This window comes from Ochotona curzoniae, unplaced genomic scaffold, assembly GCF_017591425.1.
Source record: "Ochotona curzoniae isolate NIBS_2020 unplaced genomic scaffold, NIBS_Ocur_1.0 patch349, whole genome shotgun sequence".
Taxonomy (NCBI): Eukaryota; Metazoa; Chordata; class Mammalia; order Lagomorpha; family Ochotonidae; genus Ochotona; species Ochotona curzoniae.
The window spans coordinates 21,524-42,553 of NW_024466916.1; the positions used below are offsets into that span (position 1 = coordinate 21,524).

Consider the following 21,030-nt stretch of genomic DNA (forward strand, 5'->3'; position numbering starts at 1 on the left):
TATAAAAATATAGATGAAGCCCACTGTTAAGCAAGTACTGACTACTCAATAATGCTAATCATGGTCACTTATTATAATCATAAAATGGCTTCTTGTCATTATCAACACTTAAAAACATTTTTTAAACACTTCAAACAGTCCTTATTAAGTTCCAAAATTAAACTTTTTTTAATGCACATCTGGGTAAACAAGACTGCCATTCTAGTGCACTAACAATGAGTAAAAGAATTTCTTTTCTAATTTTCACTTTGTTTTTCCTAGATGCATCAGATGTTGAAGCAGGTGGAGATACAGAAGTGATGCAGCAGGAGACAGCTCCAGTCCCTGCCCAGTCAAAGAAAACCAAACAGGTACCATCACTATGGGACAGTTAACCTGTTAGATTCTGAAACCAGCCTCCTCCACCCCTTTCCAGCATTTCCTTTGCCCTAATATCAGCTGTCGGTGGGATTTGAAGGAAGCACCTACCTTCCTTGCCATTGACAGTGACGGCTGTTCTTGGTTGTAAACAAGCACTGTCTACTTTTCTCCCTTTTTTTTTTTAAATAATCACATGACTTTATAACAATGTTAGATTTTCACATAACATTTGTATTAAATATTGAGTTCAGTTCTTAAGGAGACAAATAGCAGAAAGATAGGGAGGGTGACTTCCACCCAAGTGCAAGATTACAATGCCATTCATGCTGCCAGCAGACCCCTCAGGTCTAACGCAGCACCTTGAACTATCATGTTCATTCTTACCAAGGATTTACTTCCTTTGTATTGCCCTAAGTGGCCGTTTGGATGAGCTTTGCTTACTGGACCTATGACTTCCTATTACCTTTTGAATCTTCTCACTGGCCTTTGAAATGCCAGTCACATCTTTTTATTGCCTTCTCCCATTAGGGATCCACCAGATTTAATTGCAAACTTTCTGTGTGATGTTTAAAGAACACATAGTGTCAATCCAGAGTTACCATCTTCGTGGTATTGATTAGTATTCCCATAGTATATAAATACTCTCAATCCACTCCACTAGAAGGTGACCATTACCAAAATTAGGACCATGTTTAGATTAACTGTTGAAAGCAGTTTAGCATAGTAATTCATTACAAGTGATGTGGCCTTGGGCAATTTAAATTCCTCCATTCCTTCAGCTCCTTATTGGTAAAATGGTGGTAACAATTATATCTTCCGCAGAGAGTTGCAATGAGAATTAACTGATTTAATATCTCTTAAGTACTTCAGGCTGGTTAGCAAAAGTTAAATCATTGATGTGTTGATTATTCAACTCATTTAATGGTTAATTATGTTTTTATTGTGGTTAAAAAAAGAACATAGAAAAGTACATGTATTTAATAACCTGTCATCTTGGCTTTCTCTCTTTCCACTAAATATTTTGTTCAAAGGCACCATACTAGTTTTTGTTTAACGATCCCTTCATCGACCAACAATTTAAATATACCTTGGTTTTCAATTTATTTCCTTGAGGTGGAGTTCTCCATTCCCTTCTGGCCAGTAGAGTTTTCTGTGAGAGGTCTCCTGTGAGTTTAATTGGCATTCCTTCATATGTCAGTTGATTTTTTTCACATGCACATTTAAGGATCTTTTCCTTATGTTCAATTGAAGAGACCCTGATTATCATGTGTCTTGGTAAAGATCAATTTTGGTCAACCCTGTTGGGAATCCTGTGCCCCTCCTGGATCTTGTTTCCCAATTGAGTCATGACTACCAGGGCTGTGAGTGAACACGCTCTGAGGAAGCTCTTGCCTCCACTTCCATTTTCACCTTGGATTGGCCATTGGATTAGTACATTGGATGTTCTTTATTGATCACAGGAATTGCCAAACATAAATAAATAAATAAATACAAGAGCTTAAGAGTTTGCTGTCCATTTTAATAACCTTCCTCTTGCGGTTACTTCCTTCACTACCAATGCCATCAAATACTCCACATCTTAGGGAGACATAATGCTCTCTCCAATTCTGTTATCATTTCTCTGGCCAGAGAATTTTCCTTGTTTCTGAATTTACCCAGATCTCTGTGCCTCAACTGAGTACTGTTTATCCGGGTCTCTGATCTTACATACCAGGCTGTACCACTTCAAGGACAGAGTTTTATCAGTGTATCTCCACAGCACCTGACATGAATCTTGTAAAAATTGGCATTTGTTATTCATGAAATGAATCAATGAAGGACTGTATCCGTATCTCAGTTTTCCCCTACTCTTTAGTCTTTTGTGTCCCACTTTGCAAGCCAGTAAATCCCTGACATTGATGCCTTCTGAATCTTTTTTGTTTTTTGAGATTTATTTTTTTGAAAGTCAAGCAATAGAGAGAAGTTCTGTCGGTTCACTCCCCAAATTTCCACAAACAGACATTTTGGGCAGGCCCAAGAAGAAGCCAGGAACTCCATTTGAGTCTCCCTTTTGGGTGTCAGGAACCCAGCCACTTAAGCCATCACCTGCTGCCTTCCTGATGCAGTAGGAAGAAGCTGGATTGGAAGCTGAGTACCTGGAACTTGAACCAGGTACTGTGATATGAAATGCAGGGGTCTAAAGAGTGCTTTTTCTACTTGAATGCTATTTCCATTTCTTTATTTGGACCGATCCTTTCCTATTCCTTTCATATTTTCTCTCCAAGATCATTCTTTACTGTTGTTAAAACAGGACTATGTCCTATCTACTCTCCACCTCACCTTCTTCCTTTCCATGATAGTTCTGCTTCTATCCTTGGTACTAATTTATTGTTGTATGACAAATTGCTCAAAGGTTAGTAGCTTTAAAATAAAAAATTCATTATCTCGTGACTTTTCTATTTCACAGATGTAGTGTAGATACATCTGACTCCACGTCTTTCATCAGGGTACCAGTCAAGCTTTCAGCTGAGGTTAGAAGTCTCAACGGGGAGTCACCTTGAAGCTCAGTTGGGTATTTGTTGGAAGACCTCAGTCTCTTCCTGTGTGATCCTCTCCTCAGGGTGGCTTCATAGCATCACAGCTGATCTCCCTCAGACCAACTGACCCAAAAGAGAGCAGGCAAGAGTACTCAGCACAGAAAGCACAGTCGTCTAGTGCCTGATCTCAGTGTTGATGTCTCATCGCTCCTGTCATGCGGCCTGTTGAGAGAGACAATCCAGTCTGCATTCAGAGGTTGGGGCCAGAGGGACATGGATATGATGAGACAGAGCTCATTGGCAATTGTCTTGGAATCACTACCACCTGTGCCCTCTGGCCCCAAGTGATTCACATTTTCTGATATTAGAAGGTATCCCTTCAGAAGCTAGCAAAAGTCTCATTCTATTATAGTATGAACTCATCATCTAAATTAAATCCAAAATTGAGGTTCCTTAACTATAGATCTTTGAGTACAGTTCGTCTCAACTTAAAAAAATAAACAGACAAGTTTTCTTTCCAACATAACCAGCATACAGTGGGGGGTGGAGCAGGAAGACACTGACCTAATAACTTCTGGTAACACATGAATTCAAACGGGTGGGAAGATAGCAGATATCAGGATTACATTGGTACACACCCTTCTGAAGTCCATTAGGGCAAATGTTAGAAATTTCTCCATAATGTCTGAATATACAGGAATAATTCTCCTGGTTCTTGACTATTTCCTTCAGGCTCTTTGTTCTGCAGTCTGAGTCCTCCTTTTTTTTCCCAATGAAAATTAGTATGTGTTTAGAAATCATTATACACATCTGATAGTTTCCATATAATTACAAATAACGGAATTACTAAACTGTCTACTACATAATAATACCCCTTTCTCCCATATCCAGTAAGACCTTCCTCACTTTTTTCAAGCCCTTGTCTTCAGTGCATTTAAAGTCTGAAAATTCTTAAACAATATATTAAGGCACACCAACCATCAATTGCTTTAAGTCTGAAGCATTTAAAAGTAATTTGTAAAATCAGTTTACTCTCCCAAGTACTTCACTGTGCATATCATTAACTAAAATTTAATGTTTTAAAAAATATTTTTTAGATTTTGCTTTGAAGTAAAGTTAATATATAATAAATGCACATATATTAAATATACTGTTCAATGGGTTCTGACAGCTCCATACAAGACTGTAACAAAAGGCTCCACTGGGTTAAACAAAAATACAGCTGTAAGTCACCTTTCCAAACTGCTCACTCCAACAGCAGCAACTATTCTGTTTTTCTCCCCAAATTAATTTCTCCTGTTTTAAAATTTCAAGTACATAAAAGTATATGCATTATTTTGGAAGACAGAAACACACACACACACACACACACACACACACACACACACACACACACACACACACACAGATTTTTTCCCTCCAGTGATTCCCCACATGACCTCAACAGCCAGAACTAGGCAAGGCAAAAGCCAGGAACCTGAAATTCAGTTCTTCTCCAAAAGCAGTATCAGAGACCCCAGTACTTGAGCCATTACCTGCTGCCCGCAAGGACGCACATGATCAGGAAGTTAGAACTGGAAGCAAAACTGGGACACCAAACCAGTCACTGGTGTAGGATGTTAGCATCCCACGTGTTATCTTGAAATTCCACACCAAATATCTACTCCTGGACATTTGTTTTTTAATTTTTCTTGCATAAACACATAACTTGTGCTGAGTTAATTTTATATAGCCACTGTTACACTGTTTTCCAAAAGGATGGTACCATTTTGCACTATCATTTGTGTATGAAAATTTGGGTTACTTTTTATCCTTGTCAAGAGCCATCTATTTTACAGTTTTATATATTTTCTGTATCAAGTAACTTCTAATGAAGTCTAAAAGAAACCAAAAGCCAGTTCTTAACTGTTGTAATTGTTGCAACAAACATGCTTGTTTTCTTATAAATGACATTTTAAATTTAAGTCAGTTTAAATCTTACATATTTAGTAATCTTATATCTTTTTTTAATCAAATACTATCAAGGATTTTTTTAGGATTAGTTTATCTATTTGTTTGAAAAGCAGAATTACAGAGAGATGGAGGAACAGACAGAAGGAGAGCTGTCATCTATCCGCTGTGTCACTCCTCAAATAGTCACAACGGCCAGAGCTGGACCAGTCCAAAGTCAGGAGTCAGGAACTTTGTCCAGGACTCCCACATGGGCACAGAGGTCCGAGCGCTTGGACAATCCTCCACTGCTTTCTCAGGTACATTAGCAAGGAGCTGGATGGGAAGAGGAGAAGCCTGGACTTGAATAGGTGTCAATGAAAAAGTAGCACTCCTCTTCATCACTCTTGGCCTACTTTTTTTCTTTCCTTTTTTTTCCTTAGAGAAAAATCTCAACTTTTCTAGACTTCTTCATTTATTTATTGTCTCACAGTTTACATCACTCTTTTTTGATTTATCAATTTCTTTCATAATCTACTAGCTCCCCAACATAGGATATGACCAAAATCTCTCCCACTTGCTTCCTATTTACTCTCCATATATTGTATCCCACACAACACAATGTCAGTGACTTTGGTTAAAACAATTGCCAATATTACATTATTATGACTATGGAAATATTATTCAATGTAGAGAGAAAAAAATATGTTATAATCATTCCTTCTTTCTTATATAAGTCTTTCTTTTCATGGCATTAATAAGTGACTCATTTCTTTATTTTCCTGTCTTGCGGTGTCCCTATTGTGAATTGTTTCCATGTGTTCCAACATTTCTTCCACATGCCCATAAGTAATATTTTCCATATGCTCTAATATGTTACTTTGCTTTCCTGCAGACTTCTGAATCCCATTCTCAATAGGTAACTCTCCAGCCCTACTGAACAATTGAGACCTCTTAACTGTCATTCTGGGATGCCCTTACAATAACTCTTTGATTGCACTCTTTTTGCTAGATCCTATAATTTCCTTTGTCTCAGTTGAGCCCTTAATGCTGGAATACAGCCATCAAAACTGCATAAAGGAAAAATTAGGCCTTAAATATCCAAAATATCTTTATTCTAACTATACACTTGATTGGTACTTTGGCTGGGTATAAAAATCTATTTACAAATAAACATCACTTATAATTTTGGAGGCATCATTCCACTAGACTCTAGTAGTCATTATTTTTGTTGAGAAGTCTTGACACACTTATTTTTCCTAATCTTTGTTTTGTATGTGTTTATTTTTCTTTCTGGACATTTTTAAATCTTCCCTTTGTCCATGATTTTCTAAAAATTTACATTGATGTAAGTTGTGTATTTTTCTGATTTAAAGATTCGGGATTTATTTATTTGAAAGGCAGAGCTACAGAGGGAGGAGGAGAGAAATAGAGAGAATCTTTCCATTCATTTGTTCACTCCTCAAACGGTCGCAATGATCAGGTCAGGTCCAGATCAAAGCCAGAGCCCAGAGCGTCTTCCAGGTGTCTGATATGGGTGAAGGGGTCCAGGTGCTTGGTCTATGTTCCACTGCTTTCCCAGACACATTAGCAGGAAGCTATACTGGAAGTGGAGCAGCTGAAACTCAACAGATCCCATAAGGGATTCTGGAGTCAGAGGTAGAGGCTTAGCCTGCTATACCACAACATTAGCTCCGACTTCGGAATTTCTTAATTTGGGGTTTCATATTCTAAAAAGCGTCCTTTAGTTCTAGAAAGCTTTTCTTGGATTATTTCTTTAATCACTCTTTTATTATTTTACATGACTTATTCCTCTGTGAAACCTTTTATAGGAATGTTGACTCAGGCTGATTCTCTCATTTTCTTACCATGTTTTTCCTTCCATTTTTTACCTCGTTATGATAGTCTGCTTAAATCTTCAAGATTTTCTCTTATGCTTTTATTACAACTTTATTTGTTTTAATGTTTAAATGTTTTCTACTTTCTTTTTATTTTTTAATTATTTCTCATGATGCACTTTTATAGGTATGTGAATTTTCCCCTCCACATGCTCTTCCTCCTTTCCCATTCCTTCCCCTGCCAACTATTTTGCCCTTATTATTACAATAGTATAGTCCTTCAGCAACAGTCACAAGTCTAACATTCTGCTATTTAAGTGTATCATGGCATTATAGGTATAGGCAATGGTAGAAAATCTAGTCATATATTACCAAGATTTATTTAACATTTTAATTGGGAGTCCTCCTTTTGTTCAGGAGTAGAGATGCATACTGCAATGTATCTTCACTTCCAGGTATTTTTTTTAACATCCTGTTCTTGCTTCGTGGTAGCAAAATCTTCTTTAATCTCTCTGAGAATATTATAATTGTTTTTAAAAATTCTCCCATTTCCCTCTGGTTTCATCTTTATGTTGTTTATTTTGTACTTTCTTTACACATCTGAGCCTTAGCTGTCTATTTATATTGAAGAGAAGTGCATTAATAAGTTCACAGAGAGGCTGGCATTGTAACAAAGCTGCCTGTGATGCCAGCAACCCACATAGGTGCCAGTTAAAATCCTGGCTGCTCCACTTCCATTAATGTGCTAATGTGCCTGGGAAAGCAGCAGAAGGGAGCTCAAGTCTTTGGACCCCTGCATTATAGGGGAGATCTGGAAGAAGCTCTTGGTTCTGGCTTTGATCTGACCCAACCCTGGCTGTTGTAGTCATTTGGGGAGTGAACCAGCAGATGGAATCAATCATTCTCTTCTCTCTCTCTACCTCTCTCTCCTCCTTTTTCTCCCTCCCTCCTTTCCTGTGTGTGTATATGTTTCTATAACTCTGCCTTTCAAATAAATTATTGTTTTTTTTAAGATCATGGAAACTACTTGTGCACAAACTTATTGATTTTTTTTAAAAGATTTTATTTATTTTTGTTGGAAAGTCAGATTTTCAGAGAGGAGGAGAGACAGAAAGATCTTCCATCTGCTGGTCCAGTTCCCAAGTGGCTGCAATGGCCAGAGCTGAGCCGACCAAGGCCAGGAGCCAGGCGCTTCTTCTGGGTCTCCCACATAGACACAGGGTCCCCAGGCTTTGGGCCATCCTCGACTGTTTTCCCAGGCCACAAACACATTATGGGACAAATAAGTATGCATGGATTTAAAAAATTTTGCACTAAAATAAACTTTTCTTTCAATTCTGTTTTTCACAAATTTTTTTGGAAGTCAGCTGCATACTTTGTATTTAAGATTACTACATTTCAAATCAAGAAACGTTACTTATCAACTGTCAGTCATATAGTATTGGAACTGGCTTCCAGAAACAGTAAGCAGACCTCAAACGCCTGTACCATCTTCCATGGTATCTCTGAGTGTAAACATCAGCACTGGTAAAGCAGTTGACTAAATGTAAGAATGCTCGATGCTGTGCATTCAGATTTCTCCAGGCTGCTACCTCAGATGTATGGACATGGACCCCATTATGCTGACCAGCTAAGGGAACTGGTATCAGAAAACAAATGTATGACATTTCCTTTAGGAACATCTAAGAATGTGAAGTTCACACTTAAACCTGATTTGTAATCTGCAGAAAGCTATTCTCTTTTTTTCCTGAACGTGTTTCATTTTCATATTTGCTTAATCATTAAAGTGCTAGTATCCTTGTAACTGAGCTCATTTCTAGATTTCTGTTTGAATTCATTGGTTCTGTAAATAGGAGGAATAAAACCAGCATGTTGAATATACTCCTAGAAAGCATCTGCATGGGCTAAAATAAGAAAACGTAATCGTTTTCTAAATCTGCCTCACCAAAGCTTTGATGTTGGTAAAGACACTGCAGAGTAGCATAAGGCTTCTGCTAAGCATGTTCAGGCCTTTGCCTGGGGAAGCCTGGCTGAGTGACGACCTGCTCTGTAACTGGACTCTTTGGGCCATCTGGCTGCTTCTGTGACTTATTAGGGGCCACAGCCCAGTTTCAGATTGGCACGTAGCAGCATCAAATTGGCATGTAGCAACATCCCCGATACAGCTTAGCTTTCTAAATGAAAAGATCATACTATCTTTTCTTTAGCTATGATGCAATTGGTCTTTGTAGGTTTTTGGTTATAATTGGGAAGAGGCTAAAATTTCAACATTCCCATGTTATTTTAATCCTGACCCTTTGAAGTCTGTCTCCAATAACTGCAATAGTCTAGAAACTGCTGATCCCTGGCCCAATGTCTTGAAGAAATTATGTAGCATTCTATCTTTCTCTGACTTCAGGCCATAGGCATTCTTAATCTGCAGGCTGTCTGCAAGCTTTCATAGAAAGATTCATCTGTGATCATCTTAAAGAGAGCCCAGTGGAGACAAGATCACTCTAGTTAGCAATTTACCAACTGAAAACTAGAGTGTTCTCTAGTTCTAATAAAAACTCAAGAGAAAACTCCGAATAAATTACACTTATATTTTAAATCTCCTTTGGCAACCTGTTTGCAAATGTTGCTTAAAAGCACAGGAAACATTTTATATTCCTGCTTATGATGAATAAATATGGAATCTGAGGCATTCTATTTTATAAGCCAAGGTCTTAGTCCAAATTTCCTGTTTTTTTTTTTAACATGAAAAAAAACCCTCAGGGTAAAAATAGCCCTACACTGTGTAGGATGCTCAGGGGTCATTGCACCAGGCCAAACAGATGACTCTGGCTGCCATGGTGCTGAGAGCTGTTATCAGACCGTTACAGAGACATTCATTTTGGAATCTCTTTTAAAAATACATTTTGTTCTGCTGGTCTTGTAAAAGCACACATGAATATATCCTATGTTAGATTTTCTATGCTTATTGAAAAGAGGAAAGGAATGACTGGCATGGTGACTGAAACGTGGGCTGACACACATGGAGAACCCCACTCCATCAAAAATTATCTTACCACATTTTAATATTTTTTAAATATTTTATTTATTTTTATTGGAGAAGCAGATATAGAGAGGAGAAGGAGAGACAGAGAGAAAGATCTTCTGTCCAATGGTTCACTGCCCAAGTGACTGCAATGGCTGAAGCTGAGCCAATCCGAAGCCAGGAACCAGGAGCTCTTCTTTTAGGTCTCCCATGCAGGTGCAGGGACCCAAGGCTTTGGGCCATCCAAATGAGACCATTTGGGAAGTGAACCAGCCATGGAGGATCTTTTTCTCTGTCTCTCCTTCTCTCTGTAAATTTGCCTTAAAAAAATAAATCACGGGCCTGCCCATGTCTTAGCATGGGCTAAGAGACTGAAATCCTTGTTTTGCACGTGCTAGGATTCCACATGGGTGTCTGTTCATGTTCTAGCTGTTCCACTTCCCATCCTGCTCTCCGTTTGTGGCCTTGGAAACAAGTAGAGGATGACCCAAAAACTTGGCACCAGCGTGGAAGACCAGAAGCAGCTCTGGATTGGCTCAGCTGTGCCCACTGGAGCCAGGCCACAAGCAGGGAGCTGGATGGGAAGTGGGGCTGCCAGGATTAGAACCGGTGCCTATATGGGATCCCGGTGTGTGCAAGGCGAGGACTTTAACCACTACACTATCACACCGGATCCCACATTTTAATTTTAATCACATATATGTCTTTGCCACCTTCCCCCCCCCTTTTTTTTCACAACACTGGCCATTTTCTTCAAACTTTAATACCCTGCATATACAAAGTACACATACATATCCAGTCAAATAAGTTATTCCTTGTTCAAAGATGTTCTGGTGTTAAGTCATCTGCACTATTTTACTTTGAGATACTCTCAGTTTATTCCCTGCATAATAAACTACAGTGGATCCTTCAACATCTCTTTTTGTCAGATACTTTCTGTGAAATACTCTGAAGAAAAGATGTGTGGCAGAAAGCACTTTGGGTTTCATATCATTAATACACATTTCATTGTATAGAAAACAAAGTTCTCTCATTTATGGGTTATTCTTTTTCCTTTTTCTTTGTAGCCTAAAGAATGTTTCTTAATTCAACCAAAGGAAACAAAAGAGGGTGCCACCAAGACTAAGAAGAGGAAAAAGGTATGCCCAATGCCTTCCATCATATTTTTATAAATCATACTTCGATGAAATGACTATTGTAATCTCATTAGAGACATAGCAATTGTGGGAATCAGTGAGGTTTGGTGACTTTCCTAAGGTACCTAGTAATAAGTGTATCTATCAAAGCCTGTAAATCTAAATTCTTTGACTCTTATTTCTGCTTTGCGGAGCACCACATGTCTTTGCTGGCCACTCTGTGATTTCACTGGGGATCAATTCTAATTCTAATTAGACATGGTTTCTAATTCTAGAAGGAACCCAGGACTTACCTTCCCCCCCTCTTGCTCTGTCCAAGAAAAGAAACTTACCAACCTTTTGTTTCTACTTATTTCAGTTGTTAAGATCCAGTACCTTAAAATATTAATCAAAACAAAATAATAAGCAGATGAAGGTAGTAAAAAGCATTTCTGACTCTAATTTGAAACCAGAAGTTAAGGTCAAAGCTCTCCTCTGTTCTAATACTTGACTAAGCACGGGGAAGACTGTTGTTCCTGTGCAACCCTTTTTTACAGTTCGGCCTTGAAGAAACTATGGTTAGCTTTCAGCTCTCACCACTGCTATGAAAACAGCAGTATAATTCTCTGCTTGCCAAGCAAGGCCCATTGCTGAAGTCAGCAAAGGAAATATGATTGGGATTAGAGGGAAGAAGAGAGACTCAAAGCAGTTCCTTAACGGCAGACTTGCAGAGTGTGTGTGCCTTTGTTTTCTTTTCTCGCAAATGGCCAAATAGGAAAATAGGAGATGCCAAATTGGCTGAGGTTTGGCAAGACCTTAAAGAAGTGACTTAGACTTCTCTTTGATAGTTTGTACATTAAAGCCCTTTGAGAGTGTTAAGTTATGGTGACTCAAGGTCAGAACTTGAGTGAGTTTACTCTTGGCTGAGATCATGCTAAAATGCACCCACTGATGACATATTTTTGAGAGCTAATTCCTTTGACAGACCTTGATCATTCTTGGCACTGGCATGTAAATGAGGGGATTGGAGAAAGGGAAAAAGGCTGGGAAGAGTGGGCCTTCAGGGGTGCATTTGAAGGATGTAAGAAGGGACGTATATGATGAAACTTAAACATTTTTTTTGCAACATTATAGATATTTAATGAAATCTGCACACAATAATTCAAATTAGAAAAGGATGCTGGGAGGCATTTCCTGTAACTGTTCTTTCTGTGGGACCATTTTAAGACTCATCAGTGTCCCAAGGCTTGAGATTAGGGAGTGTAAATCCCCCCTTTCCACTAGGCTTTTGTGCTTTGATTATTCCTGCAGGATTCACTCTAATGTCCAAAGTCCAAACTGAGAACTAAGGCCTCAAAAATCAGATTAGATAAGAAATTCTCGGGCTGTTCTTCCAGTAACAGAAATCATCTAAAACTTAAGAAGAATTTTCCATAGCAACACGATTGCTTAACTTTTAACAGAAAATATTACCCTACCCTACGATGGAGAATTCTACAGAAATTTCATTTCACCCAAAAGTCCTAGACTAGGAGTTTCAAAGAATTTTTCAAATCATATGTTCGCTTTTCAAAGGAATAATTATAAACCAGAATATTGAATAGGATCTCCAAGAGTTTCATGTAGAAGTGACATTCATACTTGGTTCTTTCCAAAAGCTACACCCATTGTAAACAACACAGAAATTTATCTGTGGGCAATTGCTAAAATAATGTATTTTTTCATTTACCTTCCTGTTCATATCTTAGAAGAAAATCACTGATATTCTTGCAAAATCAGAGCCCAAGCCAGGCACACCTGAAAATCTACAGAAGCTGATGAAGGACTATTACAGCAGCAGTCGCTCGGTGATTGATTAGAAGAACTGAACCTACCAGGTATCACCTTCAATTTTCCCAAAAATAAGAGTAAATTTTGTAAAAGTACTTTCAAAAATCAATGGAAAATGAAGTGAGAAGTAATGTCATGTATTCATGGGGTCTTCATAAAGTGTATGAAGACTTACATAGATTTCAAAAACTTTTGAAGCAAAATTATCTTCTAACTTCATTTTTAATGAACTTTATGAAGTCCCTCCATTGTTATGGGTAGGGGTCTCAGACAGTGAATCAGTAAATAAATGCTTTTTTTTTATATGCTGAACTTCTTCAGTTAACAAGTGGTTTTGTTTGGGGCTTTTTTTTTTTAAATCAGAGTTATAGAAGGAGAGGTAGAATCTTTCTTCCACTGGTTCACTCCTCAAACGGCCACAATGGCCATTGTTGGACCAGCCTGAAGACAGGAGCCAGGAGCTTCATCTGGGTCTCCCACATCTGAAATCCCATTTTTCTGCTGCTTTTCCAGGCCATCAGCAGGGAAGTGGGATGAAAGTGAAGAAACCAGGATACAAACTGTGGCCAGTTTGGGATGTTGTCATCAACACCCTCCCCTGGACATAGTTGTAATTACCAGTAACTTGTTCATTAAAATGCAAAGCAGTAACTTAAATATTTTTATGAAGATTTATTTATTTTACTTAACAGAATTACTGAGAGAGAGGGAGTGATGGGTAGAGATCTTTCATCTGCTTGTTCACTCCCCAAATGAGCTCTAGAGTCAGAGCTATGCCAGTCTAAAGCTGGGAGCCAAGAGCATCTTCCAAGTCTTCCATGTGGGTACAGGGGCCCAAGGACCTGAGCCATCCTCCACTGCTTTCCCAGGCCATTAGCAGGGAATTGTATCAGAAGTGGAGCAGTCAGGATACAAACCAATGCCATATGAAATGCCAGCATTACAGGCAGAGGGTCAGTCTGTTATGCCACTGCACCATCACATAGTAAGATTTGTGATTATGTTTTCTTTTTCTTTGGAAGTTGTTGGATATCCTTTTTTGTTCTTCCAGTAGACTCTAAAGATTTAGAATCCCTAATGATAATATAAGTTAAAATAAAGCTAAAACACACATTTAGAGGCATGCATGTGGGACCAGCATTTGCTACATCAGTTAAGGCACCGCTTGGGACACTCCCATCACATCCTGCAGTGCCTGGCTTTGAGTCCCAGCTCTGAGCTTGGTTCTAGCTTCCTCTAGTGCAAACCCTGGGAGGCAGCTGTGATGGCTCAAGTAGTTGGGTCTCCTTACCCTCAGCAGAAACCTGGGTTGAGTTCATGATTCCTGATTTCACCCTGGCCCAGCTCTGGTTGGTTCACCAGGTAATAAGAGATCTCTGTCTCCCTCTCCCACCTCCTACCCCCCACCTCTCTCATATACTTATGAGAGCTGACATTATGGCATGGCTGTTGGTAAAACCAAGGCCTACAACTGCCAGTATTTAATGTGGATGCTGATTAGTCTCCCAGCTGCTCCACTCCTGATTTCCACTCCAGCTGAATGCTAGTGGCCTAGGAAAAGCAACAGAAAAGGCCCTACTGCCCACATGGGAAACATGAACAAAGCTCCTGGCTTCAGCCTGGCTCAGCTCTGTCAGTTTGGGCAGTCTGGGGATGAACCAAAAGGCGGACAATCTCATTTTCTCTATAATACTTTCAAATAGAAATTTTTTGAATGCAAAATTTGATTTACTTTATAGACAAGGACTTCAGTCTTAATGACTACCTAGGTTTGGTTGCGTTTAACATGGCTTACTAGCTATAGTTTTCTTTTCAGAGAAGTGGCTTGCATCATAGCCCAGACTTTTTCAAATAAACCAATAACAGGAACAAAATCAGCATTTTTTTAACAAGGGTGACACCTTACATAGGCGATTTTTAAAACTGCTATACTTTGAGATCTGTTGCCTCAGAGTATTTGTAATTAAGTTAAAAGATCTTTTAAACAACTGACTTCAATCAGTCTCAAAATTATATCCTGTAAGTTTTTAGCAAGATTTGCAGAAAATAGATGATGTTGTAAAATCAAACTATAACCAGTTTGGGTACTGCTGCTTCAGATGACCTCTTTATAAGCAATGGGTGTCAAATACTCTTCTTGGAAAAAGTTAAAGGTAATTTGATTTCCTTTTTCCATTACAAAGTTATGCTTTCTGGAAGCTTGAGAAGCTGTAAAGCAGTTGGTTCCCTGGATTTTTATAATTCTTTTGTGATATTCTTTCCTTTTTTTTTTAAGAAGTGCATATATTGGACTGTAAGCCATGAATACCTGTTTCTTTAAAAAAACAAAAACAAAAACAAAAAACTGACCTGTAGGGAATTGAAAGGGTTCATTTTCACATGAGCAAGGGCTGGAGTTTGAAGCTCACTGAGCTCAGACGCGTCCCAGGGCAGTTGGAAAATATTCCCCTCGGTATACCAGTGTGGCAGGCATGCCCTCACTTCACTGTCACAGGAATCAAAGACCACAATGGGTGATTCCTCTTTTTAGCTGAAGATTGGGGTTGATTGTAACTCAGTGATCAATTGTGTTAGGGCATAACCTTCAACTTAGTCGAGTTGTGAGTTGATTGGAGCACCATTACTCTATAACCTTGTGGAACATTGTAAACCTTGATTTCTCTAGAACTAGAGACTTCAAGGTCATAACAACCTTTAAGAAGCCATTTGCCGGCCCGGGACGATAGCATAGTGGTTAAAATCCTCACCTTGCAAGCTCCGGAATCCCATATGGGCGCCGGTTCTAATCCTGGCGGCCCTGCTTCCCATCCTGCTCCCTGTTTGTGGCCTGGGAAAGCAGTCGAGGACTGCCCAAAGCCTTGGGACCTTGCACCCGCATGGGAGACCTGGAAGAGCTCCTGGCTCCTGACTTCGGATTGGCTCAGCTCCAGCCATTGTGGTCACTTGGGGAGTGAACCATCGGACGGAAGATCTTCCTCTCTGTCTCTCCTCTCTGTATCTGCTCCTCTCTGTATACCTGCCTTCCCAATAAATAAATAAATAAATCTTTAAAAGAAAAAAGCCATTTGCATTCGTTAGTGAGTTTGTGTTGTGGTGTTTTTTTGTTTTTTTTTTTTTTTTAAAGATTTATCAGCTCTACAGAGAGAAGGAGAGGCAGAAAGATCTTCCATCTACTGGTTCACTATCCAAGTGGCCACAATGGCCAGAGCTGAGCCAATCCAAAGCCAGGAGCCTCCCTTGGGTCTCCCATGTGGGTGCAGGGTCCCAAGGCTTTGGGCCATCCTTGACTGCTTTCCCAGGCCACAAGCAGGAGCTGGATGTGAAGTGGAGCAGCCAGGACATGAACCAGTTCCCGTATGGGATCCCAGTACTTGCAAAACGAGGATTTAGTCATAAAGTGCTGGGCCCTGTGGACTTTTTGGGGGTGGAAGGGGACTCATTAGTACAGTTAAATGAGAATGTGTGGCCATTAGTTGAAGGAAGAAGGAAAGTATATGGAAATACTATTATAGCAGATTTGAAGAACAGATTTGTATTCTCAGTTAAGAAAGGAGGGCATTGTGAAACATGATCAACTGAGGCATCATAGGAAGGTACAGGCGGAAAGGCCCTGGTCATACACTGATGAGATCAAGGACAGAGGCAGTCAGCTATGTGAGTTAAGTGAATGGGCTCAAAAAGTTACATATATAGTTACATATACATACATGTGTAATGGATATAAATACTAAAATATTGTTCCTGTTTAGTGGAGAGTGTAACTTGGTTTTGATTTGTTTGTGTCTGTAGGGCAGGAACAGTCTTTTCAATTAATATTGTGCACTGCACATTGTTAATATCATGCACATGGCCACTTACTTAATTAGGGTTTGAGGCCAGAGTCATCTGGAGCTAATTAACCTCTCTGCTGACTCCTGAGAGCTGCCGTGTGGTTTAGATCAGTGGTTCCTGAAAATGCCAGTAGGCTTAGAAGCAGTCCGATTACCCAGGAACCTCTTTCAAAAGCAGATCCACAAGCCCACTCACAAGTGATTCTGACTCATTGTGCAAAAGAGAGTCCATCCCAAGATCTGTGTTGTTTATAAAGCTCTTCAGGTGAATCTGATCATATACAGGCTTGAGAAATTGCAATCTGAAATGCCATCAAAGCTCCCATAAGGAGTTCAAGAAGCAGCAGTGAAGTGAATCACCTACATAATCAAATTGCATTTAATTTAGAAGTGTACTACTTCATGTTGCTTATATGTTAAGTTTGCTACTTAGTATGTTGGCTTTTGAACAAATTTTTCCTTATGTAACAAAGTATCCTGATACCCTAGATGTTTTTCATTTTTAAATTTTTACAATTTTTCATTTTCAGTTTATTTGAGAGTAACTGATAGTGATCGCCCACCTGCGGGTTTACTCCCCAAATGCAGGGCCAGGCTGAAAGCGGGGGACTGTAAGTCTGGCCAGGTCTTCCACAAGGATGGCAGTACTCAAACTATCACTTGCTGCCTCCTAGGGTGCGCATCAACAGGAAGGTGGAACCAGGAATGTGGTGGGACTTGATTGTGGGCATCCCAGGTGGTGTCTTCACCACTGCTCACAGTTGATACCAAATAGTCACTAAAAATCATGGTCATATTGATTGGCAAGACCCCTTTTTCCTTTTAATGTGTTTCCTTTTATGCTGTTCTATTGTATTTCAATAAATTCTTCCCATTTTTCTCCAATTCATGCTCTATTTTTCCTTCCTCATAGGTATTCTATTAATTCACACTTTAAAATGTGTGGGCATTCTTGTAAAATTTGTCATGCTGCGTATGTATATCTATTTTAAAATGTGTTCTAAGTGATGCGCTGATCTCCTCATTCTTTTCTTCATCAGACACTTCTAGATCTGCCTGTGTAATTTTATGCACATCTAGTTCATTGCTCCTAAATGCTACATAGAGGTCTTGCATTTGCATCTACCACAAATTACTCATTCATTTGTTCAGTTACAGACCCCTGGCTTGTTTCCTGCATCCTGGTGTGACAAATGAAGCCAGGATAAATACCCTTATGTATACATCTGTAAAGACTGCGCAAGAATGTCCTTCCATTATTTACTAAGAAATTAAATTATGGAGTCATAGGGTACATCCATTTTAATATTACTACTTTCCAGAATTCCTATTACCAATTTACACACCCACTCTCATCACTTTACATTCCCAATATCACTGTACATCTTTCTGACACTTGCCATCACAATAAGTATATGTTATCTCATTATTGTACTAATTTGCACTTCTTTAATCACTAGTAGGTTTAACCTTGTTTCTATAAATGTGTTAGTCGTATTGCTTTGCCTATTGCCAATCTGTGAATTTGAAAAATAAAGGTGTTTAGTTTGTTCATTGAATGACATAACCAATTTCTGTATTTCACTACTCTAAAATGATTGGCAGCTTCAGTGTTGCTATTATTTAAATTATTAGATGATACCATAATATATTGAGTCTTCAGTTCACCAATTTATTCAGCAATCCTTCATTCACGTTGAATTTATCTTGATTGTGTATAAATTTGCAAAAATGACTACAAAAATATATTTCTCATGTTTCTAGATTCTTGTTTCCTCAAGGCCAATGATCTGACTCACAGTCTTTCATCATACCTAAAAGAAAGTAAGTAAACTCCAATTTTTTGAAAAACTTTTTTCAATGTGTTATAACAACAAGGTCTGTTTCTTTAAAATTAAAACTTTTAAATTTACTTTCAAATGTTTCCACTTCAAATGGATTTTTAAATGGAACAATGTTTTTAAGTCTGTGTTAATATTGGCTCATAATTTAATTTTTTCTTGTTTTTGCTGTGACTTTGGGGGTTGTGTCTTGGTGGTATTTTTGTTTTACAACACATCAGAAACATTCATCTACAAATCTAGAGAATAGTGCTGTACTTCAGGCTCTTTCTTAATTTTCTGTTTCAACTGGGATAAGTTACTGAGTACTCTGCTGTACTTGAATTAGTTATCTGAACTAATTCTGAACTAACAAAGAAGTTGGACTATGTGGTCTCTGTTCCAGCTTTGATATTCTGAAATTCACATGGTCAATCTAAATTGATTTGTGCAGTGTATAACCAAAAATAACTAGATTTTTTCATGCCAAGTGGTGAATTATTTGTGGCCAGCAGTGAAATATTTCGATGTAGAAATCAACATTTTTCTGTCAGACTATAACTAATTTTGATGACACACCTGAGTTCATAAACTTTTCTCAGCATCTAATTCTGCAATAGTAAATCTACATAATGATAAAATAAAGTTCACTGGATTATGAAACTGGAAGGGAAGATATATGTAAAGCATTAAGCATAATGTTTGCTATCATATAAATGTCAGTTCTACTTTATATTTTATGCTGAGTATCTTGAAATTTAACATTATTGAATCAAAACTCTTTTCCTATTCCATTCAAGCATGAAATATAAATTAAAATATAGAAAATGTATTATTCCATTCTTTTTACTTGGTTTTAAAAGTAGTCACCTTTAGATACTTGACTTGGTATATATTTTCTGTTGTAGATTAATGGTATTTCATTTCAATTCTAGTATCTAAAATAACCTGATAACAGAATTATAATTAAAATAGAATTATATATTTAATTTAAATACTAACAAAGAAATAACTAAAGAACACTCAACTCTTAGGGCACTATTTTGCTATATTTAGAGTACTTTCTTTGATGGTCTTTTTTTTTTTTTTTCAGTTTGTCCTAAGTGGGTAAAACTTCGGAAAAACCACAGTGAGAAGAAATCCGTCCTAATGCTGATCATCTGCAGCTCTGCCATCCGCACCCTGGAGCTCATTAGGTTAGAGGTGTCACCTGTTCTGTGTTGTAAACGTTTTCTGAGTAACTAATACATGCCAAGCTGGCATGTTCCATTGTATCGGAGATATCAATGAACAAAACAGACAGAGCCCCTAGCCTCATGGAATTTATAATCAGTGGAGGGGACAGATAACAAACACGTACAGATGATCTCCAACAATTAATGACTAATGGACTTGTTTAGTTTAGGATGATGTAAAAGCAATATGCATTTAGGAGGAGCTATATGTTAAGCCACATGATATATTCAATACGTTATTATGAAACAGGCTTTGTATTGAGTGATTCTGCATAACTGTAACCCTGTATACAAAGGCACTTCAGAAAATGTGAGAAAGTGAAATTAAAAGATGCTTTGCATTTTCAATGAATATTTAGAAGCCCTCTGTAACTGTTCTGGACACATTTAAGGCAGATCATATTGTAAGTCGAGCATCACAAACAGCATCTATGAATACACATTATAAATGTCAGGTATAGTGCTAAACTATGTAAAGACAAAAAAAGCAAGGCTAGGGGACAGAGTAGATGTGGGCTAGTTTAAAAAATCTTCTCTAAAGAGATAGCATTGAGGAGGGACTTGAACAAAGTGACCAGATGGAGAGCATCCTTGTAAAGAGATTGGTAAACACAAGACTAACATGAGACACCCATTCTGAGTAGAAGAGTCCAATGACCTGAACCCCCATTTGAAAAGATTGCTTTGGCTGCTGTGTGGGGATTGTACATTGCGGAGAGTGAGGGTAAAAGCAGAGAGACCAATCTAAAGCTGCCAGTAACAAGGGAAAATGGAAGATCTTTCTACCTTCTCAGAGTTAAGTGACAAAACTCTATATAAAACATCACATAAGAGAAACAAAAATACTGAACCAACAGAAATGTGTACCTTAAGTAGGATAACTCAATGGAGAAAAGATCTCTGCTTTGGATAATCTACAAATTTTATAAATACCCAGTATTTTTAAATTATTTTTTAAATCTAGATAAACTAACTCTAAATTCATATGGGAAAATGCACAACTAAAACTAGGCAGGAAAAGTCTGAAAAAGGAATGTAATAAGCAGATACTATTCTCGGGTTACAAGTGTGTACAGCTGGCACATGTGTGACGGACAAGATCAGATGAGTGCAACAGAAATGAAAGGTCATATAGACCCCAATACATATGAAAACGTAGCCTATGCTTCAGGTGATGAATCAGAAATCAGTTCAGAAAGATGGATTCTTTAATAAATAGGATAACAACAATGGGGTAACCACCTGGGGGAAAAAATGAACTCATTTCACTTCTTACTCCAAGATAAATTCCGAATGGATCAAAATTTTAAATGTCAAAATTATGTTCTAAAGATAATTTGTCAGTGATTTGTTAAGAGCGTTCCACATTCTTTCTCATTTGTTTTATTTCTGTAGAATCAACAAAAACACTTCCATTGAGTTGAAGCTAACATTCACATTTCATTGAAGAGCTCTCAGAGTAAGATGGGGCTTAACTGGGGCTAGCCCAGGCTCTGGGTCAGATATAAGACAAAACAGGAAAATCCAAGTCAAACAGCAAA

General features: G+C 38.2%; 1 protein-coding gene across 1 annotated transcript in view; it reads left to right on the top strand.

Annotated features, from left to right (window-relative positions):
- Window positions 1-261: 261 nt before the first annotated feature.
- LOC121167217 (uncharacterized protein C3orf26 homolog) overlaps window positions 262-21,030 on the top strand; it is a gene marked incomplete at its 5' end in the record, with an annotated part of 31,301 nt that continues 10,532 nt past the window's right edge. Inside the window, 6 exon segments of the mRNA XM_040996616.1 lie at window positions 262-350; window positions 10,727-10,798; window positions 12,523-12,625; window positions 12,628-12,651; window positions 18,199-18,258; window positions 19,348-19,450. Coding sequence (XP_040852550.1) covers window positions 262-350; window positions 10,727-10,798; window positions 12,523-12,625; window positions 12,628-12,651; window positions 18,199-18,258; window positions 19,348-19,450 — 451 coding nt within the window.